This window comes from Chiloscyllium plagiosum, unplaced genomic scaffold (genome assembly GCF_037043375.1).
Source record: "Chiloscyllium plagiosum isolate Xiang-an unplaced genomic scaffold, Cpla_swu_hap1 HiC_scaffold_3, whole genome shotgun sequence".
Classification (NCBI taxonomy): domain Eukaryota; kingdom Metazoa; phylum Chordata; class Chondrichthyes; order Orectolobiformes; family Hemiscylliidae; genus Chiloscyllium; species Chiloscyllium plagiosum.
The window spans coordinates 66,848,275-66,875,200 of record NW_028270141.1 but is presented as its reverse complement, the minus strand read 5'-3'; the positions used below and the strand labels follow the sequence as shown (position 1 = coordinate 66,875,200).

General features: G+C 40.8%; 1 protein-coding gene across 3 annotated transcripts in view; it reads right to left on the bottom strand.

Annotated features, from left to right (window-relative positions):
• eva1aa (eva-1 homolog A, regulator of programmed cell death a) overlaps positions 1-26,926 on the bottom strand; it is a 374,680-nt gene that overhangs the window by 116,954 nt on the left and 230,800 nt on the right. For 2 of the 3 annotated variants that reach the window (XM_043683056.2, XM_043683068.2), the window contains one exon: positions 3,838-3,981. The exons of the other annotated variant lie outside the window; for it this stretch is intronic. In XM_043683056.2, coding sequence (XP_043538991.1) covers positions 3,838-3,981 — 144 coding nt within the window. The remainder of the gene's footprint in view (positions 1-3,837; positions 3,982-26,926) is intronic. 3 annotated transcript variants of the gene reach the window in all.

Sequence of the window (26,926 nt, the reverse complement as noted above, 5' to 3'; positions counted from 1 at the left end):
AAAAGATGCACAAAGTTTTTCTATCGTCACCCCCGTGTTTGACGAATGAATTCTATGCTTGTCCAGTCACTTTGAGTGACTAAAAACATTAAGTCCATTAATAGGACCTGCATAGTCAACGTGTAACTGAATCCAGGGTTTATCCAACCATTCCCATGAATGTCAGGGAGCGACTAACATTAATTTCTGTCCTTGTTGGCATTCTGGACATGGCCCTACCAATACAGCTATGTCTGCATCCAATCCTGGCCAACAGATTTAACTTTGCACCAACATCTTCATTCTGGAAACCCCTGAATGACACTGGAGGAGTTATCTGGTGGTGACCTTTGCTCAGGACAATTCACTGCCATCCTCTACAGTGATTTTGTCTCTCTGGATCCACAAAGGCTTCCATTCTGGTCATGACAGCCCTTTGGTTTCCCCCATCACCACCAGCTATTTCAGATTTTCTTGTACCGAACCTTTCTGCGTCCAAAGTCTGATATTGTCAGTTATGGCTGGAAGTATGTCCATAAATTTAAACCCATTGTTGTGGTCTCTTCTTGTGGCAGTACCACTGATGGTCTACCTGCCAGCAGCAGCTTAATGCATCTGCATTTGCTACTTGGCCTCCAGGACAGTCGTCTAACTTATAATTATATGCACTTAGTATTACAGCCTGCTGCTGAATTCAACCTGAAGCCATTGGCAGCAATGCCTTGTCCTCTTAAAGGAGAATTTGTGGTATGTTATTATCACAAATTTATACCCATAAAGGTATTGGTGGAACTTCCTGACTCCAATTATGACTGCCAAACCTTCCTTTTCTATCTGGCCATATTTATGCTCTGCATTAGTCAAAGTTCTGGATGCATGAACTATTGAGTGTTCCTCTCCACTGGGCCACCTATGAGCTAATAATACTCCAGTACTGTATGGGGAGGTATCACTTGTCAATACCAGATCTCACTTTGGATTTAGAGTGCCACGTTAGAGGATGATAGGTGTTTCTTGATTTCCCGAAAGCTATGGCTTGGTTAAATGACCTTTTTCAAGGCTGACCCCACTTTGACACTTGATGCAAAGATGTTCAGATGGAGGCCAGGTTATGAATGAACTTTCTGTAATAATTCACCAACCCAAGACAAGACCTAAGCTCCGGTAGCCAGGGCATCATTGATCGTCCTCACTTTATCTTCCAAAGGGTGTAACCCGGTCTTGCCAACTCTGTAGAACAAGTAGGTCACTTACGATGTCTGGAACACACATTTTCCCTTTCGAGGCATATGACAGCTTGGGAGAAATGTCAAGAACTGTGTCCAAGTTCTCCTAAGTGTTTCTTGTTGGTCTTCTCTGTTATTAGTACATCATCTAGATAAAAGGTGACCTGGGATAGACCTTGTAAAATGTTCTCTATCATCTGCTGAAAAATTGCACAGGCTGACAATACCCCAAACGGTTACTGTAATGCATATTGGTACAAACCTTGATGCACATTAATTGTGGCATATTTCTGAGTATCCTCACCTAACTGCAATTGCAAGTATGCATGGCTCATGTCCTGCTTCATGAAGTCAACCCCCTGTCAGCTTTGCATATAAATCCTCTATGTGGGAGATTGGGTATTTATTCAGCTTTGAAAAGAAGTTTACTGTTTGTTAAAATCCCCACAAAGGGGAACTGACCCGTCGAGCTTCACAATCAGTATGACTGGTGCTGGACCAGTTTGAGGATTCCTTCGCTTTCCAGCCTTCTGATTTCTGCATTCACTTTTGTAAATGGCATTGTACGGGCCTTGCAGAATCATTGAATTGGTTCCTCGTCAACATACAAGGTGGCCTTGGCTCCTCTGATAGTCCGTAGACCTTCCTGAAAAACTTCTTTAATTAGGACTTCATAAAGGCAGTCATTTTCTAGTTGAAAAATGTTGAGCCAATCTAGGTGAACCTTTCTCAACCAATTTCAAGCCATCAAGCATGGGCTCCAGTCTTTTACTACAAATCAGTGATAACTGAACCAGCTGTTTCTCACAAGAACCAAAGTTGTATCCTTAATTTGTAAAGCTTCCCCGGTATACATTCTCAATCTGGCCGAGGTCATACGCAAACTTAAGCGTTGGAGTTCAGAGTGCATTTTATTAAAGACTGATCATACGATCACTAAAATGGCTGCACCAGTATCAACCTCCATTAGAACTGGGGGATGATCATTTAAGCAGACTTTTATTTTGATTGGTTCTGATTTGTTCCTTGGAGCAGAACAAGCTGAGGGGGATCTGATGGAGATATACAAAATCATGACGGGCATAGACAGAATAGATCGTGAGAATTTTTTCCGCATGAACGAAGCATTTAAGACTAGTCAAAGTAAGTTTAAGATAAGAAGCAAGTGGTTTAACAGTAGATCTATTAATTTTTTTTCTCACCCAAAAGTGGGATAAAAGTATAGATTGTGCTGCCTGACAGGATGATGGAGGCAGGTACTCTCACACATTTAAAAAGCATCTGGATGAGTACTTAAAATGCCAGGTGAGCAAAACTGGGCAAAAAGGCCTTTTCTATGCTGTATTAAAATCTCCATGACTCTTTTCCCATATCAGATTCGGATTTAGCTCCACATTTGGACTGTATTAGCTCAGCATCCTTTCCTCTTACATTAAACTGAACATTAAAGGAAGTTTGTATTTTGCCACACTTTATTCCAACATTAAAATTACAAAGGTTCACAAAGTTATTCTTAAATTAATTTCAACCTATCCATCATCACAATTTCATACCTAGAACATTCCATTTGGATAACTAAATACCACTGACAGTCGATGTACAAACAGCATGAGATGATCATGTAAAGCTCAAGTCAAATAATGAACCAACCCTACCTGAACTTTGAGAAAATCATACTGCATAATAATTTGTTTAAATGCAGAAATGGTGAAGCATATTTTGTTTCTCTACATAAGAGAGTTACAGATATTGAGATACATGCTTTACAACTTAGGATAGTACTGGATAGCTGAGCTTGAAAATTAAATCACCTGAGAATAAGAATTCAATCCAACGTAAAAGTCAACATTCCTTTTTAAAAAGTTTTGCATTAATTTTATCCTTGCACCCTCTCTTCCTGAAGCAATAACTTCAAATGAAACTTAGATACTTCCCACAGTACAACAGAGATATTTCCAACCTTAAGAGTAGTCTTTCTGAATTAGTTGGCGATAATTGTAACTGTAAAGTAAGTTACCGAAGTATATTCAGATTCACTTCATGTGGTAATGTCAGACAGAAATAACATCCATGCCAACATGCCTGGCTAAGTGCAGAAATAGTTAACAATATAAAACCCATTATGTCACATATTGTTCCTGACAGACGAAAATAACAGTTGAGCATGTGGTGCTGGAAAAGCACAGCACATCAGGCAGCACCTGAGGAACAGAAGAAAGGTTTATGCCTGATGAAGGGTTGATGCCCAAAACATCGATTCTCCTGCTCCTGAGATGTTGCCTGATCTGCTGTGCTTTTCCAGCACCACACTCTCGACTCTGATCTCCAGTATCGGCAGTCCTCACTTTCTCCTAGACAAAAAGGTTGTTCTATTAAGCTCGCTTTGCATCAATGATAGCACAACATCATGGATTAAATAATTATTCCCTTCCCCAAACCTTACTCTCATACCTACTGCATGCAAGGTCTTGGAGACACAAAAGCTCAATGATGTAAAAATCTTCAATCCTCCCAGATAATCAAAATTAGTCCAGGAGATTACCCTATGTCATCTTTTAAATTATATTTACAAAAGTTATATAATGAGCCTCTGGCTGATGACAAGTTGAGAGAATGAATTCCACTATCTTACCACAGGTGTAGATGACATTGAGGAATTTGCGGATGCCTGGATAACAGGGATCACCAAACTCATAGGAACTTGCATATACATTGCAGCTTCTCTTCCCATGGCATCGTTTAGTCATAATCTGTAAAGCTAAGGTTGACTGGCAGTCTGGAAGAAACATAACAATCCAGCATAAGTAGTAATTCAAATAGCTGCATCACCCGATGTTTAATTACTCCTGCAGCTACTGGTCAAAAGTAGCTGGCTTTTTGAACAAAATGTACTGGCAATACCAGTCAATTTTTAAACTTCATCTTCCATCCTCAGTATTCCTAAATTTCAGTTCACTACTATACAGAATATTTAAATATTTATACATTTTAGTCTTGTCTGCATGATACATGTTTCCTTTGAACAACAATGGACGTAGGCAGCTAATGATAAAAGCCAGATTAGAAAGATAGGGTATTGCTAACAAACATTAGTCAATCCTTCCTTGCTTGCACTGTGGAAAGCTATGTAGGCCTGCAATCAGGCTGCCCAGTCTCAGCACAATACACAATGGATGGCCTTGAATATAGAAATGGCCATCTTCAATAATGAAGGGAAACTGACAACTACTCAACTACATTATAGACTTAAAATCAATTTCATTTCATATTAAGTGAATATAGTGCCTACTGTGCTGAAATATTTTGGACGTAACTATCACTCTGTCCTGTTTCTTAAAATAATTCAACATTTATCTGATGATGACGTTATATGATAGTGGTGTTATCGTACTAGTCATCCGTGAGCTTTTGTCTAATAATCCAGAGAATGTGAGTTGAAATCCCATGATTGCAGTCTGAAGTTTCAAATTTAGTACTGCTTTTAAACCCAAGAAATAAATAGTTGCTTTCATTAAAAATGATGAGGCATAAAAATGCAGCTGGTTTAGTGACATTCTGAATGAAAGAAACCTAGTATCCTTACTAACTCTGGTCCCATACTGGTGTGGTTAAATCCTAACTGGCTTTTGAAGTGCTCTCGTAAACCATTCAATTGTGTAACATTTCTCACCATGATCAAATGGATCTGCAGCTGTTTGAAAAGGCAGCCTATTATCATCTTTTCAGGGTAACAAGCAATGAGCAGCAGATGCTGGCCTTTCCAGAAAGGACAACAAGCTGGGAAAATGTGATAAAAATGTTGTGTACAACTTTTCACAAGTTGTGAGAGATGTATGGCATGTAGGAAATGTATGAGAGGTCAATATGGTATTTTGGTGTGTGTTGAAGAAAAATGTTGATAGGTTGCATTGTTCTTCCTTTTATATCTCCATGAGTCATTTCACATCCACCTGAAACACCACAGATAATTCAGGTTAACAATGTTTTCAATTAACAGTACTTCTGACAATGTACTAACCCATCAATAATGCACTGAAATGGCAGGCTAGATAGCATGATCAAGCCTTAAGTGAGACCTGAATCATTAACCTTGAACTCAGGGTTCTAAGTGTTGTCCTGAATCACATTAATACTTTACACTATACACTATGAGTCTTACATACAGAAAATCAGTTGAGTGTTAAATCCCTCTTTGTCTGAATTAATAATAGGAGTCAATATACCTGAAAAAAAGAAACTACCAACCAAGTCCCTGATTCCTGATTGTGAAATGCAAACCAGTAAGTTAGCATATGTAAGTGTGTAAGAGTGTCAAGTTAAGATCAGGTTCAATTGTGACGCCATTCAGAATAAATCGTTCATAAATGCTTGCTAAGATCACAGAGTATTTACTTTCAATGGTGAGTTTTCATATTTGAGTTATTACTGTCACATGTATTGAGGTACAACAAAAAGTGTTGTCTTATGTGCTTTACGGGCAAATTGTTCTGTTACCCTGCTGCACTTGTACAGTACAGAGTACAGGATACAATGTTACAGCTGTCAAGAAGGTACAGAGAGAGATCAAAATTAATATTTAAGAGGTCCATTCAAAAATCTGATGATAGCAAAGAAGAAGGTGTTCTTCAGTCTGGTCATACGTGTATTCAAACTTTTATATTTCTGTCCGAAGAGGATGGAAGAGTGTATACGGGTGGTAGGGGTCTTTGATTATTTTGGTTGCTTTCCCGATATAGCAGGAACGATAGATGAAGTCAATGGATGGAAAGCTGGTTCACATGATGGACTGGGCAATGTGTACAATGCTGACATTCCAATCGGAGGCGATCACTGAAGCCATCTTTTCTCTCAATCATCCGCAACCGACTCAAGAGGGAAGACAGTAAACCCAAATGAAACCTCGGTGGTGGGCAAGTTGTTGGAGGGAATCCTAAGGGACAGGATGTACATGTATTTGGAAAGGCAAGGACTGATTCAGGATTGTCAACAAAGCTTTGTGCATGGGAAATCATATCTCACAAACTTGATTGAGTTTTTTGAAGAAGTAACAAAGAAGATTGATGAGGGCAGAGCAATAGATGTGATATATATGGACTTCAGTAAGGCGATCGACAAGGTTCCCCATGGGAGACTGATTAGCAAGGTTAGATCTCATGGAATACAGGGAGAACTAGCCATTTGGATACAGAAGTGGCTCAAAGGTAGAAGACAGAGAGTGGTAGTGGAGGGTTGTTTTTCAGACTGGAGGCCTGTGACTAGTGGAGTGCCACAAGGATCGGTGTTGGGCTCTCTATTTTTGTCATTTACATAAATGATTTGGTTGCGAGCATAAGAGGTACAGTTAGTAAGTTTGCAGATGACACCAAAATTGGAGGTGTAGTGGACAATGAAGAGGGTTACCTCAGATTACAACAGGATCTGGACCAAATGGGCCAATGGGGTAAGAAGTGGCAGATGGAGTTTAATTCAGATAAATGCGAGGTGCTGCATTTTGGGAAAGCAAATCTTAGCAGGACTTATACACTTAATGGTAAGGTCCTAGGGAGTGTTGCTGAACAATGAGACCTGGGAGTGCAGGTTCATAGCTCCTTGAAAGTGGAGTCACAGGTAGATAGGATAGTGAAGAAGGCGTTTGGTACGCTTTCCTTTATTGGTCAGATCATTGAGTACTGGAGTTGGGAGGTTATCTTGCGGCTATACAGGACATTGGTTAGGCCCTGTTGGAATATTGCATGCAATTCTGGTCTCCTTTTTATTGGAAAGATGTTGTGAAACTTGAAAGGGTTCAGAAAAGATTTACAAGGATGTTGCCAGGGTTGGAGGATCTGAGCTATAGGGAGAGACTGAACAGGCTGGGTTTATTTTCCCTGGAGCGTCGGAGGCTGAGGGGTGACTTTATTGAGGTTTACAAAATTATGAGAGGCATGGATAGGATAAATAGGCAAAGTCTTTTCCCTGGGGTCGGGGAGTCCAGAACTAGAGCGCATAGGTTTAGGGTGAGAGGGGAAAGATATAAAAGAGACCTAAAGGGCAATTTTTTCATGCACAGGGTGGTACATGTATGGAATAAGCTGCCAGAGGAAGTGGTGGAGGCTGGTACAATTGCAACATTTAAGAGGCATTTGGATGAGTATATGAATAGGAAGGGTTTGGAGGGATATGGGCCGGGTGCTGGCAGGTGGGACTAGATTGGGTTGGGATATCTGGTCGGCATGGACGGATTGGACAGAAGGGTCTGTTTCCATGCTGTATATCTCTATGGCTCTAGTTAAATGTAAACTAGTACAGAGGGTATATGGAATGAGCTGGCAGTGGAAGTGTTGAAGGCTGGTACAATTACAACATTTAAAAGTCACCTGGGTGGGTATATGAATAGGAAGTGGTTAGAGGCAAAATACTGCCAAATAGGACTACATTTATTTAGAATATCTGGGCAGCATGGAAGAGTTGGATCAAAGAGTCGGTTTCCATACTGTACATCTCTAGGACTCTGGTATACCAACTTCAGTTTTTGTTGTTGTTGAGAGAACTAAATGTATATGATGCAACAGTTTGTCACATTAGGACAGGTACTGAAACAATACGAATATCATAATGGCAAAACATAACAAGGCCTGGTGTTTCCGCAAGGTTTATTTTTAAAAATTCGCATTGCTAGGAAATTCCATTGGCTTGAAACTCTCTGGGTGAAGAAATTTCTCCTCATCTCAGTCTTAGCCCCTAAATCCTTACACTATGAGCCCGGTCATGGATTAAATCCCAAAGCAAATTTTGGTGAGTTCTTCGATAATTGGTGCCAAGTAATTCATTAATCAGAATAAATTACATCTTCAACCAGTGAGTGAGTTTTTCAGATCCCAAACCTAACTAAGAACAGTTTGTTTCATCTCCAGCAATCTGCTTTGGGATACTCATGCCTAATTCTCCTATTCTACCCATAGTATCATACCTGTTCTGTTGGACTCAATTAAATTTCCCCAAAAGCTCAGAGTGCCACATTCACAAGAAGCAAAATACTCTTCCAACAGACCTCAAAGGCAGTTCTGTAAAAACGTATGCATACAGCCCAGTCCTTCACCAGCTGAGATGTTTATAAATCATCAAAGAGAAAGTGGTATCAGAAGTAAGGGCATAATTTGTTACCCATCTCTAATTTGTCTTAAGAAGGTGGTGGTAAGCAAAATTTTGAATGCAACTCAATGCTTTATTAGACTACTTCAGAGGACAGTTAGAAGTCAATCACATTGTGGTAATCAAGAGTCAAATACAACTTACTTCTCACCCTAAATGACATGTTGTCATAGGCCAGACCAGACAAGGTTGGCAGATTTCTGGCAATGTAATCTAATCTAATCTAATTTCCTTCTCTAAAGAAAAGGTGTTTTTTTTACAACAAACTGGTAGTTTCACTATTTACTAATACCAACCTTTAATTCCAGTTTGATTCAATTAATTTAATTTAAATTCCTAAGTTGTTTTGGTGGGATTTTAAATCATACCTCAGCTTCTAGATTGTTAACCAGTAACATAACTCCTAAGACTAGATATCAAGAAATTATATGCTAATATCCTACTAATATCCTGGGTTCATCTGGGGTGGAAGTGAATATTTGTATAATCCACCATTAACCTAAAATTTAAAAAAAGAATGAAGTTGAAAAAATGAACAGTAAATCCCTACATAAGTATAAGAAGATAGAGCACCTAAATTTCAAATTATTTGTCAGAATGCCACCAGAAGGGTGGCTGCGTTGAAACATTAAGCAATCATTTATTTTTATAAATATTGTTGAACCCATCCAATACTTATGATGTAATCTCATTATATAAGTTTTTATATCAAAGTCTATAGGACTTGAAAAGATAACCAGCAAAATTAGACTGCAATTTTAGTGGAAATTAAACCAGCTAAATATTACATCAGGAATGAAGGTAACTGCCTTCAATCACATTTTTAAACAGATAATGGCAAAAATAGTAATTGGCTTACAAGTTAATACAGGCAAAATAGTTTATAGCCAGATACAGGTTTGTATAAAAACAAATAAGTTATTTATGTGCAATAAATTGTGCTAATATAGGCATAAAATATTGCTCAGAAATATTATGCTGAGAGATTCTTCAAATCATTATTCTTACTTCTTGAAAGCAAGAATCCATCCTTTAAAGAAGGCAGCTCCTCAGTCTTGAGTTTCTTTCTGGCACATTTAAGAGGAAGTGAATTACAATTTCCTTAATAATAATGATATCATTCTGAAGTTATAATGAGAAGTATGTGTGGACACTTCAGGAAAGGTAAGATGATACCGTTCTCTCTCCAAAGAAACATTTCTCCTTAGACTGATTCTTCACAGGGCAATTTTCTCAGTGGATCCTATTGATGAGTGACAACCCATCAAAGAGTGACAATTATATTCTTCTGATATTCTGAACTATTGTACTTCGGGGTGAAGTTCCTCACCTGCCTGTAGGTAATTGGCAAATCAGCTTCAAACCACAAGTATTGTAATATTGCTCAGCCAGTTTGTGCTGCCTGCCACACCCAGATAATACCAATATCAAAAGCTCTAGGCCTTTCAATTAATTCCTTTTCAATTCTAGCGCATCCATAAATATGCAATGTTACCACTGCTTCAGATGAAATCATCTCAGAACTATTTATATTCTACTACTGTTAGCTATGGTTCAAGGGTTGTCTTAATTTAAACCAGTAGTTTTGAATTTCTTACAGCTTATGACCCTGAATTTCATCCTTTCCTATTCAGCCTCATAATGGCAAACATTTGGTGAACTTGGATGGTTATGGCCCAAGTCGAGAGTGTGATGCTGGGAAAGCTCAGCAAGTGAGGCAGCATCTGAGGAGCAGGATGTGCTTTCCTGTGCTTTTCCTGTTATATGAAATTCTACCAGGAAATGAACAGGAATACAGATGCAACACCAGGCCTGGTTACCTGATGGACTAACCATTGGACCTTGGGGTCTTCTGGTCCTGTTGGGAAAACAACATTCATAAAGGCTTCAGGCTGAATTGTTGTTTAGAAAGGTCAAATAAAATAGAATCAAACTTCAACTTTTGCCATCTGGCACCTGAAGGTTTTCCATGTTGATCAGTTCACTGGAATGAAGCTTATTGACAGCTTCATGGGATCTCTTTGCGAAGAAGAACAACCTACAGAACTGGTTAAGTACTGTAAATCATGGAGCAAGGCAAAGAGGCAGCAGATACCCAATGTGACATATTTCTGACTCCCTTTCTTCTCCTGAGAAATCCCTAAAGGGAGTGGCAAGTCCCACACTTCCTTCATCCATCAGATTCCACTCTGTTTTCCTTCCTCTCTGTTTACACCTACTCAGGGGTTAGTTGGTGACCCTTTCTTAGGGTCAGCAATATGAGAGAAATCATTATTTTAAGAACCAGGAAGTATACCCCAAATGGAAAAGATTAAGTGCACAAGGCAGAAAATGTTTTGGTAATCAAAGAAGGGTGATACAGTGGACAGCACTGCCACCTCTCAGTGCCAGGGATCTGGATTCAGTTCCAGCATTGGGTGACTGTGTCTGGAATTTGCATATTCTCCCTGGCTCTCTGTGGGTTTCCTCCAGTTTCCTCCCACAGTCTAAAGATGTGCAGTTGAGGTGGATTGGCTATGCTAAATTGCCCCATAGTATCCAGGAATGTGCAGAGAAGGTGGGTTAGCTGTGGTAAATGTGGCGTTACATGGATAGAGTGGATGTTCTACAGAAGATCTGTGCAGATTCATTGGGCCAAGTGGCCTCTATCTGCACTGTATCAATTCTATGATTCTAATGGCAGATGCTGAAAAACTGAAATTGCTGGAGAAACTCAGCAGGTTTCGCAACCACCTGTGGAGAGAAAACAGTGTTAACATTTTGAGTCTAGCAATCCTTCTTCAAAAGAGTGCTGAAGTTTCTCGAGCCAGTTCTGTATTTTTTTTAAAAGAATGTTTTTGCATATTATCAACAAAATTGAAATGTGAAGGAAATCCTGACACTGCAATAGAAACAGACATGAAGAATCCTTGGAAACACAAGTATGTTATGAAAAAAGTGTTTCAATGAGCTAAAGAGTTAAATCAAGTGTCAGAAAGCAGATTCTTTTATATTGTTCTTATCCAACATGAAAGATTCATGTCTTGTATATTGGAGACAGTTGTAGTGATTGATGAGCAGTTTATCAGTACAATGGATCCCACTGTCATTCTGTTAACTGACAAGAGCTCTTAAATAACTTTGACACACCATATGTGCTCAGATTCCAAACATATACTTGGTTACTTACTATTAGAATCAAAATTACAGCATGTATTAGTACTAGGGAATGTGGCTTCAGGTTATAAAAACAATACATTTCATTCAAAGTATAACATAAATGGCTAGATCATTTAAATAATGGTGGCACAATAGCAAGTTGACTCCACACATAGGATCAGAGGAGGGAGAGCAGTATGTGTAGAATTGTCTAGATAATCTTCCAACTTGCCCCTGATCTGTCTACAATGCCACAAAGAAGGGTGAGATTTAGAGCAACCTCCCCATCCTTAACATCAATTGCTGCCCTTAAGTGGCCAATTATTGACTAACAAAGGCTCACTTAATGAACGGATGCAAGTTCAGGTTATCCGATGGTGGCCCTGGAGGGGAATGTGATGGAGGCTGTCCCCATTACAGTCCCCTTTCAAAATTATGTATCTCTCTCCTCTTCAGGATCTATCCATACCCTTAAGTGCTCTCTCCCTGCCTGTCCTTCCATCATGACTCTTCTCACATCATCCTCTGTGCCTCTCCTCCCCAGGATCAGGCCCCAGACTTAACTCCACTCTGTGATTTGAAACTGAGAATCCAGCAATGACCTGTAGTCACAGCAGTGGCACGGTTCTCTGTGGCGTTCGTGAGACTACATAGCTAACCTAATTGGAATTTCCTCCCAAATGAGGAGTGAAAATGCTGCATACAACTAGAGCATTAAATGACTGTGGGACAGTTGGCATTGGCATGGATACATAAATTCTGCCCATTGTATTACTGGTTTTAATTGTGGTACTGTATTTAGAGGAGATGCCAAACAGAGGCACAGATGTATAATGCTGAGAAAAAAGGAAAACAGTCAAAGATCATCACTTTAGAAACATTTGTCCATTTCCCCATCATTCAAGATGTTCAGACAAATATTCTTGGTCAGCTGAAATATTACATTACTCGAGGAACTTGATAAAAAAAAAACTGTACAACAACCAATACCTTAAAGAGAACATTACATCAATCAGAACAAAAGTTACTCACCACAGAACACTCAGCTCTGGCCTGCTCTTGTAGCCAAAGAAGCAGAAAAAAAAAATGCACAGGCGTAGGCTATTTAGCTCATCAAAACTGCTCAGCAAGCCTTTCAACATAATAATGTCTGATTGTCTGAGTGCCATACTCCCACTCTGTGCACGGTGGCATGTGGGTGGCACGGTGGTACAATGGTTAGCACTGCTGCCTCACAGCGCCAGAGACCCGGGTTCAATTCCCGCCTCAGGCGACTGACTGTGTGGAGTTTGCACATTCTCCCCGTGTCTGCGTGGGTTTCCTTCGGGTGCTCCGGTTTCCTCCCACAGTCCAAAAGATGTGTAGGTCAGGTGAATTGGCCATGCTAAATTGCCTGTAGTGTTAGGTAAGGGGTAAATGTAGGGGTATGGATGGGTTGCGCATCGGCGGGTCGGTGTGGACTTGTTGGGCCGAAGGGCTTGTTTCCACACTGTAAGTAATCTAATCATAACCCTCATCACCTTTAGCTTCCAGAAATCTATTTCTTTCTGAAATATATTCAGTGACTTGGTCTCCCTGAAGAAGGGCTTATGCCCGAAACGTCAATTCTCCTGTTCCTTTGATGCTGCCGGACCTGCTGAGCTTTTCCAGCAACACATTTTTAAGCACTTGGTCTCCACAGCCTTCTACAGGTTCACCACTGAAATAACTGCACAGAGTCCAATATCCAATTACCAAGTCACCCTTTATTTACATGTGCACAGTAAACTGGCTGTGGCCAACCAGCTCAGAGTCCATCCCATAAGTGATAATATTCTTAATCCCCTGTTTATATATTTTTTATTTCTTTTTTCTAACCCCCACACTACCGCCTAACAGCGGTAGTGCTTATTGTTCCCCAGCACCCATGTCATATATGTGCAGGTAAAGGACACAGTGAAGAAACGAGTGCAGAAAACCTTATCCATAATCCACCACCAGGAAGAAAATAAACACCGAATGGCAGCAACACTGCCCTTCTCAACAAAGGGCAATGCCTAAGTGATCAAACAAAAAAGTCAAGGGGTGGGCAAGAATTAAATCAAAATAGAATCTTAGGGGGAAAAAAAAACACTCCACACCCCACAGCGCCCACCTCTCCCTGAAAATCTTGAGGGTGTTGCTGCACACCACGTGCTCCTTCTCCAGGGACACCAGGGCACAAATGTTACTGTGGAAGAGGGGCAGGCAATCTGACCTGTTTATGGCCAGCCTTCCAGGTCCAGGAACAGACCCACAAGGAGATCATCTGACCTACCCTCCCCCCTCCACACCGGATCAGGAGTGTGGAGCTGAAGTGCAACAAAAAACATAAAAGGTCTTAAGGAAACCAGAATGGGAGTACAAACACAGACATTCCATATATACATGGTCCACAGACTCCACAGTAACACAGAACAAGCAGTTGGGCTGGGAGTCAGTGAGCCACCGCAACCTGTGTGCAGTACCCTCCACTCCAGATCCCCAAGAGAAAAGGGGAGGACTCCCGCGTAGAGAGCCTCTACTGGGGATCCCCATCGCGTGGTGGCAAATGGGCACACAAAGGTATGTCCGGTGGTGGAAAAGGGAGAAGAGGTGGTGGCCTGCCTTATTTCTGAAAGACCTTCTCCTCCGCTTTTCATGCACTTCAGCCCCACGCTCCATATCTGGGCATCTGGTACGATGGAGGGGAGGGCAGGTCAGAGGACCGCCTCGTGGGTCTGCTACTGGGCCTGGCCAAACTGGCCATAAACAGGTCCAGGTAGCGGGCCATGGAGAGATTGTTAGGGCCAATTGTCTGCCCCTCTTCCACAGCTACATCTGGGCCTGGGTGTCCCTGGAGAAGGAGCACAGTGTCAACCAACACCCTTGAGGGGGACAAAACTAAAACTCTGGAGGCAGCTCAGGGTGTGGGGCACTGGAACCTGTGCGAGGTACAAGACTTTGGGGCCAATGTGAAATTCTGTCCGGGCAGGAGCACACACAGATGGGATTCCACCACACACCTGAGCATTCTCCAACCAGTTCAATGTCGGGTCCAAGCACTGCCGTTTTAAGGCATTGAATGGCAGTGGCCACATACCAGATATGTACCCTGTTTACATTCTTTGTTGTTCTTTTTGTAATCCACACACTACTGCCTAGCAGCGGTAGTGCTTATTTTTTTCTCCCAGGCACCCATGTTTTGTGTGTGTGTGTGTGTGTGTGTGTGTGTGTGTGAGTGCCCTTCTCATCAAAGGGCAATGCTGCATGATCAAACCTACCACCTCTCATCTAGCACAACTTTGTATGTGACAGAACCTGAACTCATGCAACCTCCCATCATATCCATGCAGGACCATTTCTGTGGTTCCATGACCAAACTTCGTCCACTGAACTGTCTCTCTAACTTAGAGGGAGCATAGAACATAGATGACCTTGGCATTACTGCTGTTTCACCCTTACCCCCCAGGTCTGGGAGTATCAGGTTTAAGTGCAGACTCTTCTCCCCATCAGCAACTCTGCTAGAGCTATCCCCATAGTTGCATGAGGAATGGTCCTGTGATTGAACAGATACCGGAACAGTTTGGTACCGAGTGACACTGTAGGCTGTTTCTTTATGCTTGCCTTCAATGCTTGGACTGCTCTTTCTGCCAGACCATTGGATGATGAATGGTAATGGAGCTGTTCTTGTGTACCAAATGCCATTCTATAACCCTTAATTCATTTAGTGATAAAAAAAATCTGTCAATCTTGTCCTTAATTACACTCAACAACCCAGCCTTGACAGCCTTTACAGTGAAGAATTCCACAATTCACTACCTTCTTCACTATTCACCACAATGTCATCCACAATCTTTTTGATCATACACACTACATTTAAGTCCAAGTAATTCATGTACATCACAAACAGCAAAGGCCCTATCACCAAACTCTACAAAACTTACTGACAATAGACTTCCAGTAACAGAAACTTCCCTTAACCCTTCTGCCTTGCAGGCAAATTTGGATCCCATGTGCTACCAGCCTGTCTTAGATCCCATCGGTTCTTTTCTTTTTGGACTCACCAAGCACTACTTAAACATTAACAATCTACAGGTAAAATCCTGTGCATCTGAACTTGGCAGAGTTCCTGTCAAGATCATAAAGTTAGGTGTGGTCATGTTTCACAATCATTTCAGACTTCCGCTAAGAAAATCAGCAACATTCCAATCAGTTGCCCACAGAGTTACACAGCAGGCTGTTATTCTATGTGGCAGTCAGTTGTTAAAACAAGAAACTAAAAGCCAAACTTTTACATAACCCTGGATTTCCTTACAGAATGCATCAAAATGAATGTCTGCCTTCTCCCTAGCCAATGACCAGTGTCCTAGAATGCTTGGTTTATATTCTTTTAAGAAACCTTTGAGAAATCAATGAAAGGTAAACAATCCTTTTGAAAGGGACTTCTTTGCATTACACTACCAGAAATGAAGACTTCAAAGGAAGCTTATCAAACCAAGGTCATATTTCCACAGATGATGATGGTGTAAGGTAATGTGCTTAAAAAGGTACTGTCTAAGGAATGCTGATGAATTTCTGCAGTTCATCTTGTAAATAGTCCAGACTGCTGCTACTGAGAATTGGTAGTGAAGGGATTGGATGTTTGTGAATATCGTGCCAATTAAGCAGGCTGCTTTGTCCTGTTGTCAAGCTTGAGTGTTGATGGAGCTGTACTCAAAACAGTCAAGTGAGGAGAGACCCCTTAGATTCTGAAAAAAGGGGTTATGAACACACACATTCTGGACAAACCTAGAATACTGACTCATTACAGCCATAGAAAATGAAGGTTCACATCCCTTTGAGCAAACTAACAATTAACCTAATTAAATTAATATACCACCCTTCTTATCTCTTTAGTCTAGAGTAATTTGAAGAAACTCGGGGCATCACGTGGGTCAGTTGGCACTGCTGCCTCACAGCACCAGGTTCGATTCCACCCTTGAGCAACTTTCATGTGAAGTTTGCACATTCACCCCTTGTATGTATACATTTATTCAGGGTGTTCCAATTTTCTTCCACAGTCAAAAGATATGCAGGTTAGGTGGATTGGCCATGCTAAAAATTGCCCGTAACATCCAACGATGTATAGGCTAGGTGGATCAGCCATAGTAAATGCAGTGTTACAGGGATAGGATGGTGAGTAGGCCTGGGTGGCTGCTCTTTGGAGGGTCAGTGTATACTCAATTGGCTGAATGGCCTGCCTCCGCACAGTTGGGAGTCTAGGATTCTGCTCAAATAAAATATGCAAATAATTGAATGGTCAGCCATTTAAAAGCTTGATGAAAACATAACAAATTGAACTAAAATGTCATTCTGGTAGCTGACAATGCATTCCATTCCCTGCTGGACAACTGGTCACAGAAGGCTCTGAGCTTACCAGTGGACACTGTACAAGTTCTGACAATTAGTGGGCAAAATGTTTTCTTCTTTTTGAACAGATCTAGATTTGGTTGTAGTAAGATTAATTATCATTTAACTGAAAACAATAGTTTAAATTCTAAAGTTCCCATCTTTAACTAGGATTTTAGTGAACTGTCCACTGGAAGAGCAGCTGGGGCAGTTAAGTAATTAAGCTGCTGAAGATGGTTCCTCCATAATGGAGACAGATAGGCTTTTTGTGTTTGGAACATAGAAAACTAGGAATATAGTGTGAGTTAGCAACTGAATGTAACTTACAGTAGAGTGCTGTGAGTTAGGCAGTTAAGGTATAAAAAGAAGCAGGGCCTCTTTTGTTTATATTTATCCTAACTACTTCAGGTTCCAGAAACTGTTTTTTCCTCCATTACAAGAGAAGAAGACAATTATCTCATCAGTGACTAATGTTTATTCTATTCCTCTGGTTCAAACTAGTATAGCAACAGGTGGTAAGATTAATCATTTTTCTTCATTTGTTCATGAGAAAAGTGTGATCATTGGCTAAGTCAGTATTTATTGTCTACATTATATTTATTTAGGTCTTTATGCTCTAGTGCACTGCCAATACCTACATGAAGGTATAGCAGTGTGAAGCCCTCTGTGCTAGTTTAAGCAATTCCTTTCCCACTTCTCTCAATGCCTCCAATTTCACAAGATCATCCTGATAATGTTTAACCCACAAACACAAATTTCAGGAGAGCTTCCAGATTGCAAAGTCTGTCCTGCTACGAGCTTAGTATATGATTGCTGCGAAGCAACATAATATAAAACAAAAATAAAACAAAGAACTGCAGCTGCTGATGATCTGAAACAAAAAACAGAAATTGCTGGGAAAACTCAACAGATCTGGCAGCATCTGTGGACAGAAAGCAAAGTTAACGTTTCAATTCTAGTGACCTTTCGTCAGAACACAGCATCTACGTTCTCTAGCTGAGTGGTGACTACAAGTATGTCAGTATGTACCAGAAAAATTAATAAGCACATAATTGACATATTGATATAGGTAGACCTAATTGAGAGTGCTGTCTTGGTTCTCACATATAGTGGTGGTATTGAGCCTTTGAAGTAGTACATATGGTGGCTGCAAGATTAATTCCCAGTTTAAGAATGATTAGAAAAATACACTCACAGATTAGTTACAGATAATAAAATAACAAAGAGACCAGATTATGTTTGCAGAGATAAACAATTTTAATGGAAAGGGTTGGGAGATCCAGGGATTATCAGGGAGTTACATATAGGGGAGTTTTTGTTTGCCCTAGACAATAATAGACTTGGTTACTACGGTTAACAGTTTGTGTGGTTGAATGCTGATTCATGGTATATTGTCAATTGTGATTATGAGCTCTTTCAGGCTAGAGATTAGTTTAATTATGCAAGAGGTACAGACCCTGTATTATAAATTAAAGTAATCCCTTGGACTAGTTTCAATTGCCTAATATGACCACACCTCAGGAGGAGTTCCTCAAGTTATTACAGGTCCAGAGGGGATACCCCAAATCATTAAGGTCCATTGTGAAGAGAGATGAACTGGCTTCTTTTCTTTATTCATCCACCCCTTTCATGGTTGCAAGAACATTAATTTACAAAGGATCTCTTTCCTTGTGGATACCTTTCTTCAAGACCAAGTTCATTTATAGTTTTTAAAGGAGTCAATTTAACCAGGGTTTTCTTGGGTTAACAAAAGAATGAGTTTATCAGTTATTCAACATAAGAACAGGCAATAACAGAACACTTTTCACTATATAAATGCATGCGAAAGAGAGGTAGAGAGACAGATAGAGACATAGGGAGAGAGCAAGAGAGAGAGAGCAGATGATTTTGGGATTCTCAAGTCAGCAGCAACTCAGTTTCTGTAAGTCCTTTCAGCTTGTTTACTTTGGAAAGTGGTTAACAGCACACAATTTTTTTTGTCATGTCATATATTCATTTGATTGTCTTGCTAGCTCGCAAGCATATTGCACCCAGATTGAGGGAGACCTTTACCTGTAACATGGATATGACGAGTGGGTGTTTATTCAATTGTCACCTTCAAAGGAAACAATGGCTCAAATCCAGGTGAGGACCTAACAGTACCTTGGATTATCAGCACATACAAGTACTTCATTCTGTAGCATGCCTTCTTCCACTAGCACACACAAATGAGGGTTGAAGTGCAACACAAACTAGTTGTGTCTTGTGTTTTTGAAAGGGAAAGACACAAAACATGTCTCTCATCCAGACTGGTGTCTTTCCTTCCATCTTATTCACAACTGGTTCACCAATGTCCTTTAGGGAAACAAATCAACCATCCTTACCTATCTGGCCGACATACTTCTCCAGACCTACAGTACTGTGGCTTAAACTTACCTGTACTCTGGGTACCAAGGCATAAGTAATAAATTCTGGTACAGTCAGCAATAGCCACAAGAGAATTAATTTTTTTAAAAATTCCCTAGAAATTACAGTTCAGTTTAGAGCTGTTTCTCCCTTTGAAGCATCCTCACACCTCATCAGGTGTAGCACTCCAGCATCTTTCTGCCGACAGCCACTGAATTTATATCTGTTGTCATCAACTGGCTATATGTTTTTTCCTTTTTTTAAAAAAAGCATGGTGATTCAAAACATATGCCCATAAGTGCTCTGGGGTTCCTCCATCAGTGACTATAAAAGTCTGATGCTAATTGTTTACCCTGAATTGACCTGGGTTTTCAATTTATTTTGTTTGCATCTTGCTCACGAATAGGGAATGCATCCATTGTGACAGACTGTATGGGCAGGTTAAATGTAATATTTATTCATTTTCTGTCCAATATTCTCATGATTGAGAATCCTGTAATACAATCTTGCAAAGTAGTGCTTATAAATTGGTGTAACTTCATAAGTAGTGGCATCATGGAGGCATTTGTTATGGACCAGACCAGACCCCCTCAAAACATTTCAAGAATGTAATCCAGACCCTAACTTTGCTAGTTGTTTTAAGCAGGTGTATAGTGGATATTCCAGGAGTGATGCAGCTGGCCCAGCCACTTACTTCGAAACAAAAACAGAATTTATTTGCAAGATTACCAAATGAAACGCAAAAGAGAACAGAATATAGAATAACTTAACCTATCCAAAAACCCAAGAGACCATCCCAACTTAATGACACTGTTCCAAATTCCTGCAACAATCCCCATAAACACCCTTTGGCAAGAAAGGTAAAAACACGGGGTCTTACAGGAGAGAGATGTCAGAGAGATGGAGGATTAGCATGGACCTGCTTCTTTGGTTCGGCACCTTCAAAACTCTGCTTCCTAAAACCAAACCAAACCAGAGAAGAACCTAGCTGGGAGAATTGGCCACTCCCCCTTCAATGTACGTGGGTTTTTTTAACAACTTGAAATTCTTTATTGTGAGGCAGTATATGTTATCTCTAATCAAATTGGCCCTAAAATCCATCCAAGCCAGACCTCTCAGCAAGTCTGCATTTATGACCCTTCTTGGAAAAAACTAAGGACAACATAACATTGCTAAAGGAGCAGCATCATTACACATTAGAAAAAGAAATGTTTCAAGAGACCACAAAGAGGGTAATCTAAAGTTAATGCAGAGCAGAATGAAACATGAGTTTGGATAGCCATTTAGTATGCACAAATGCTGTCCACCTTTTCTTTGTTTACCAATATATATTCACTGCACTAACAGCCTGATATGTCTTCTCATGCTCTCCAAAAAATGCCTTCACGCAAATAGATTTCAATCTTGCAGGTAACTATCAAACGTCATATCCCTGCCTTTATGAAAACATACTTGAAGCTTTCTGCAGAAATACACATTGAACACAGCTTCAAAGAGGCACTGGCTTTTTCTATTCTGACAGTCTGCCTGGTCAGAAGATCAGAGGTAGGTAGGTATGCATACTCCAAAACAAGAGCCGTTTTTATTCTTTAGATGGAACTAGGCCAAGGCGGTTGCTGTGTTTGGTCAGCAGCCTGAAAGCTTCCAACCAAAGAGTCCTTTCAGGACCGATTGAGCAAAAGGCTTTTCCCTCATACTTCCAGATGATAATAACCTGTCATGAGAGCATGGGAAAGACTCTTAAATCCAGGAATGGCATGCAAAGTGTCTACAGTAAAATTAGCTCTTTATTGCTCCATATACTCTGCATGTGCTTATAGTTTTCAATTACTTTGCTCCCCTTATATGAAATATGTATTCACAACCTTAACTTTGTGTTAAATCTAAATATTATTTCAGTGGCAGAAGGGTGAGGGGGTAGCTAGCTGCTGCACTTATAAAGAACCTGAAATTTCAAGATTGAATTGCTGATGGCTGTGTGTTTTCTGGCAATCATAAGCCATTGACAATCAATGCAGTGGCATGCCAAATTTGTTTATATTCTGATAAACATCACCAACTTCAATTCAATTTCATTCTACACCTGGGCACTGCCTTACACTGGCCAATGAATATTATGACAACAGACCTAAAGGCACTGATAAAACCAGTAATAGGTTGCCACATGATTATTGATGCTACAAGACTTGAGCTTTTCCAGCAATTTCTATTTTTGTTTGTGACTCTACATAGAAATGCTTATCCTGCTGAGATCCCAGAAATCAGTATTTCATTTTGGCTTAATTGACTATTTCCAAGAATGACACAAACAAGGATCAGGTGACTGATTCATGCCATATCATCTTTTAAAGATCATTACATTTATTGCAGCTTTAAGTCATTTCTATCTTTGTTTAATTTCTCACATTAAACCTGTGGCCAGAGAACAGATACACCTGTATGGACCTGATTATTGAAAGGAATAACTCTGTAGGTGACTGACTATTGCGAATTCCATTCTACATAGTTTTATAGAAGAAGGGGCAACATCTCAGTTAGTTCAGGTTTCCTATACAACTGTTTCAGCATTAGCTTTGTGGAGCATTCATTGTAAGCAAAATAAAAGCTGCATATCCACATGAACAGCGATGAAAGAAGACTGTTGTTTGTCCTCATCTAGAAAGCCAATCCATCATGGCGTTTTCACATACCATTCATCAGTAGCATAGATATCAGCACTTGTACAGGTTTGGCATACTCTCATCCATGTTGTGACAATACTAAAACATACCTCTGTTTGGAGATAAAGACATTTGTACTTTCTGATTTATGAAGACCTTAAGTTAAAGCTGTTGTTGTTGCAATGTTTTTATGAAGGATGGTGGTCTCCTTGTATATACCATAGTTTTAAAAGTTTTTTTTTTAAAAAGTGTTTTCAATTGCTATTCATATTCAGGATAAACTCCAACGAGAATTGGTTGGGTTGAATTTGTTATATAAAAAATACATGAAAATTACATGAGAGATTATTGACTTTGAAGTTCAATATATAGCTTTCAAGAAAACTGCAAATCTGAGGCAGAGACTGCATGTTGCTGACATCCATGGTGCCAGGATCTCAGTTACTTTTCTTTAAAATGTAAATTTGTTTTTATATTTTAAACTATATTTTAAACAAAACATCGTTCTAGGAAGGTTTGCGTAAAGATTTGCAGCTTGGGTGCTGGTTGTTGTAGTTGTGGGTATGTTCACTGAGCTAGTAGGTTGAATAAACTTCCAAACTCAGCAAACATATCCACACTACGACAACTGGCACCCGAGCTACAAATCTTTATGCAAACCTTGAACACCTATGAGTGAGACACACTAAAACAAGCAAGGAATCAACTTTGCAGCTCAGTGAATATATCCACAACTATGACTATACTGGGAAACTATCGTGATTACACTATGAATTATTTTTGTGATTATCTCTGCCAATTTGCTTTTCCCAATCTACAAGAAGATTAAGTAACGCATGGTTAATTTACTGTCTTTTTTTTACAAGCCCTATTATCTCAAAATTAATTTTCTGTGCTACAGTAAAATTTCTGTTAGAGGGGCTATAGACTACTCCCAGCAGTGTCTTCTACCCCATGTTATTTCTTACCTCCATTCATATGATTCTATATCTTCTAATCCAAAACCATGTTTTGCTATTGCACTTTTTCCGTCTTGTAGTAAAAAAGCTACCCTATCATCTTTTCCTTCCTGCTTGCCTGGCCTCTCAAGAAGTCACATACTTCTGAAAATGTAGTTCCTAATTTTGATCTCCTTGTAACCATGATTCTGTAATGGCTAGAACATCATACCTATTAACTTGCATTTGTGTCATTAATTAATTTTTGTTCTGAAGAGAATGCAAGCATAGCCTGTTCTACTACTTAATGAGATCACGGCTGATCTGTTGCCTAATTCCATATACCTGCCTTTGGCCCATATTTCTTCATATCTTTGCTTAACAAAAAATTCTCTCTCAGATTTAAAACTAACTGATCTAACATTAACTGGAGTTTGTGGAAGTTACAAACCTCTATCACCTTGTGTGAATAGAAGTGCTTCCTAACATCTCTCCCAAACATTCTGGCCCTAATTCTTAGGCTATCCCACCTAGCACTAGGTGGAATTAGTTAAAATCAAAAGATCTACAGATGATGGACATCAGGAACAAAAACAGAAATTGCTGGAAAAAGTCAGCAGGTCTGGCAGCACCTGTGGCGAGAAATCAGAATTAACATTTCGGGTCTAGTAATCCTTCTTCGGAACTGAAAGGAAATCCTCTGATTTTTATACAGAAGACAAGGTGGCAAGAGGGGATAAGAAACAAATGATAGGTGGAGATGGAGCCCAAAGAGAAAGAAAAACAGTTGGACAGACAAAGGAATGGGTAACAGTCATCCTAGGAGAAAGAATAGCTGTTAATGGGGACTATTAGTTGCTAACAATGGGTTTGTGTAATAGCAAACCATGTGCCTGGTGCATGGAAGTGAGGGGAAAAGTGTGGGAAAGATGCTCAAGCTGTAAAAGTTTGAGCTCAATATTAACTCCAAAAGCCTGTTGAGTTCCCAAATGAAAAATGAGGTGCTTGCACTGACCTTTGCTGGAGCACTGCAGCAAGCCTGAGACACAGATGTTGGCCAGGGAACAAAGTGATGTGTTGAAATGGTAGGCATTGGGAATCTCAGGCTCTTTTTTTACTGACATTGGGTGTTCTGCAAAGCAGTCACCCAGTCGAGGCTTTGTTTCCCCAATGTAGAGGAGACTACATTGTGAGTAGCAAATGCAGCAGACAAGATTGAGTGAAGTGTGGGAAAAGTGCTACTTCCCCTGGAAGGTGCGTTTGGGCCCTTGAAGAGGGAGAAAGCAAACAGGCAGGTGTTACACCTTCTGTAGTTGGAGGGGAAGGGTGTGGGGGAGGTGGGGCAAGAATGTTGGGAGTGGACCAAAAGGCTTAAAAGGAGAGGGAGGGAAAATGTGTGTCTCTCTTGGTAGTGGAAAGGGCTGTTCATAATCATCTAGGTGTGGTTACTGGTGGGATGGTAGATTTGGACAAGGGGACCCCCTCACTGTTGTCAGAGGGGAGAAGAGGTAGTTAGGGCCGAAATGTGGGAGTTTAGTCAGACCCAGCTCAGGGCCTTGCCAATTAGGTGCTGGAGAAACCTTGGTTGAGGAAGAAGGTGGACAATTCGGAATCCTTGTCAAAGTTCGCATTACCAGAATGCATTAGACGGAGACAGGGGATCAAAGTTTGTGAGAAGATTTGTAGCTCGGGTGCTCGTTGCTGTGGTTCTGTTCGCCGAGCTGGAAGTTTTTGTTGCAAACGTTTCGTCCCCTGTCTAGGTGACATCCTCAGTGCTTGGGAGCCTCCTGTGAAGCGCTTCTGTGGTGTTTCCTCCGGCATTTATAGTGGCCTGTCCCTGCCGCTTCCGGTTGTCAGTTTCAGCTGTCCGCTGTAGTGGCCGGTATATTGGGTCCAGGTCGATGTGTTTGTTGATGGAGTTTGTGGATGAGTGCCATGCTTCTAGGAATTCCCTGGCAAGCCAGACATATAACAGCCAGGGAATTCCTAGAAGCATGGCACTCATCCACAAACTCCATCAACAAACACATCGACCTGGACCCAATATACCGGCCACTACAGCGGACAGCTGAAACTGACAACCGGAAGCGGCAGGGACAGGCCACTATAAATGCCGGAGGAAACACCACAGAAGCGCTTCACAGGAAGCTCCCAAGCACTGAGGATGTCACCTAGACAGGGGACGAAACGTTTGCAACAAAAACTTCCAGCTCGGCGAACAGAACCACAGCAAGGAGACAGGGGAGCTGAGAGAATGGAACAGGAAGTGGGGTGTGAAGATGTTTAATTAAATAAACTGTGGGAGTTGGTTGGTTTGTAGTGGATATGGTGCCAGCCTACACCCAGAAATGGAAACAGAAATACTGAGGAAGGGAGCAATCAGGGATGAACTAGACGAAAGAGAGTGCGGGGTGGAAATTAGAAGCGAAATTTATAAATATTTCTAATTCCGAATGAAAGAGGGAAGCAGCACTGATGATATCATCAACATACTTTGAGAAAGGAATGTAGGTGAGGGCTAGAATTGGACTGGAACAAGGCATGTTCTATATACCCCACAAAGAGACAGGCACATACCCATGGCCACCCTGCTAACCTCAAGAATATGAGGGGACTTAAAAGAGAAGTTGTTCAGAACAAGGACGAGCTTGGTCAGGTGGAGGAGGGTGGTGGTGGATAGGGACGGTTCAGGCCTTTATTTTTAACAGGAAGAAGCAAAGACCCTTGACACCATCCAGATGGGGGATGGATGTGAAAAGAATTGCATGTCCATGGTAAAGAAGAGGCAGCTGGAGCCACAAACTAGCAATTCTGAAATTGATGGCTTGAGCACCTTCTCCACACTTTCCCCCATCTCCATACGCTAGACCTTGTTATCACATAGGGTTAGAGGCAAAAAACTGCAGATGCTGGAATCCAAAGTAAACAAGCAGGAGGCTAGAAGAGCACAGCAAGCCAGGCAGCATCAGAAGATGGAACAGTCAATATTTCAAGTAAAATCCTTCTTCAGGAATGGAAGTGGGGGATAGGGGAAGCTGCACATAAAGAAGTGCGGTGGGCAGAAGAAAGGTTATTGGTGGGGAGAGGGGTGATGTGGTGAGGTTGTGATATATGAATATAGATGGTAGGTATAACCTCGTAGGTCGATAGGAGGAATGAATCTGGTTGGTAGCTGGATGGAGAGGTCAGTCAGAGGGAAGGGAGGAGGCAGGACTGGAAAGGGAGTCGGGGATCTGTGAGAAGATTATTTGAAACTGGAGAACTCAATGCTGAGTCATCCAGCTATAGGCTGCCCAGGTAGAAGATGGGATTATTCCCCCAACTTTTCAAGTCTGAATCACTGTGGCAATGGAGGAGTCCAAGGATGGACATGTTGGAGAGGGAGTGGGAAGGGAAATTGAAATAGACAGTGACCGGGTGGTCACAGTTGAGATGCTCAGCAAAACATGCCCTTACTTTATGTTTGATCTCACTGATGTAGAGAAGACCACATCAGGAGTACTGGATACAATAATCTCGGTGGGAGAAGAAGCAGATGAATCTCTGTCTCACCTGGAAGGACTGTTTGGGACCATGGTTGGAGTTAAGGGAGGTGGTGTGCCGGCAGGTTTTGCATCTTTTATGATTGCAAGGGAAAATACTGGAGGGCTCGGGGTATGTTTGGTCAGAGGGTGGCATCAACCTAGGAGTGGAGAAGGGAATGGTCCTTGCAAAAGGCAGAGAGGGGTGGGAAGAGGAAGATAATTATGGTTGTGGGATCTAGTTGGAGTTGTCGGAAGTGTTTGAGGCTGATACATCGGATGTGTAGATTGGTGGGGTGAAAAGAGAGGACAAGGGGGACCCCGTCATTATGATAACAGCCTCTTATTGTATACTCAGCCTCTTGTTGTCTCTTTCTGGGCATTATTACCCAAATAGCTGCCCTGCATTGCTGCCATATCCTTGTTTAAAACTACATATAAATAGTAAAATAGTAAGAGAAGTGAGGCTATTTAGGGACTAAAAATGGAATTTATACACAGATGCAGGGGCATTAAATTAATACTTTGCATCTCTCTTTACCAAAATATAAAATGCTATC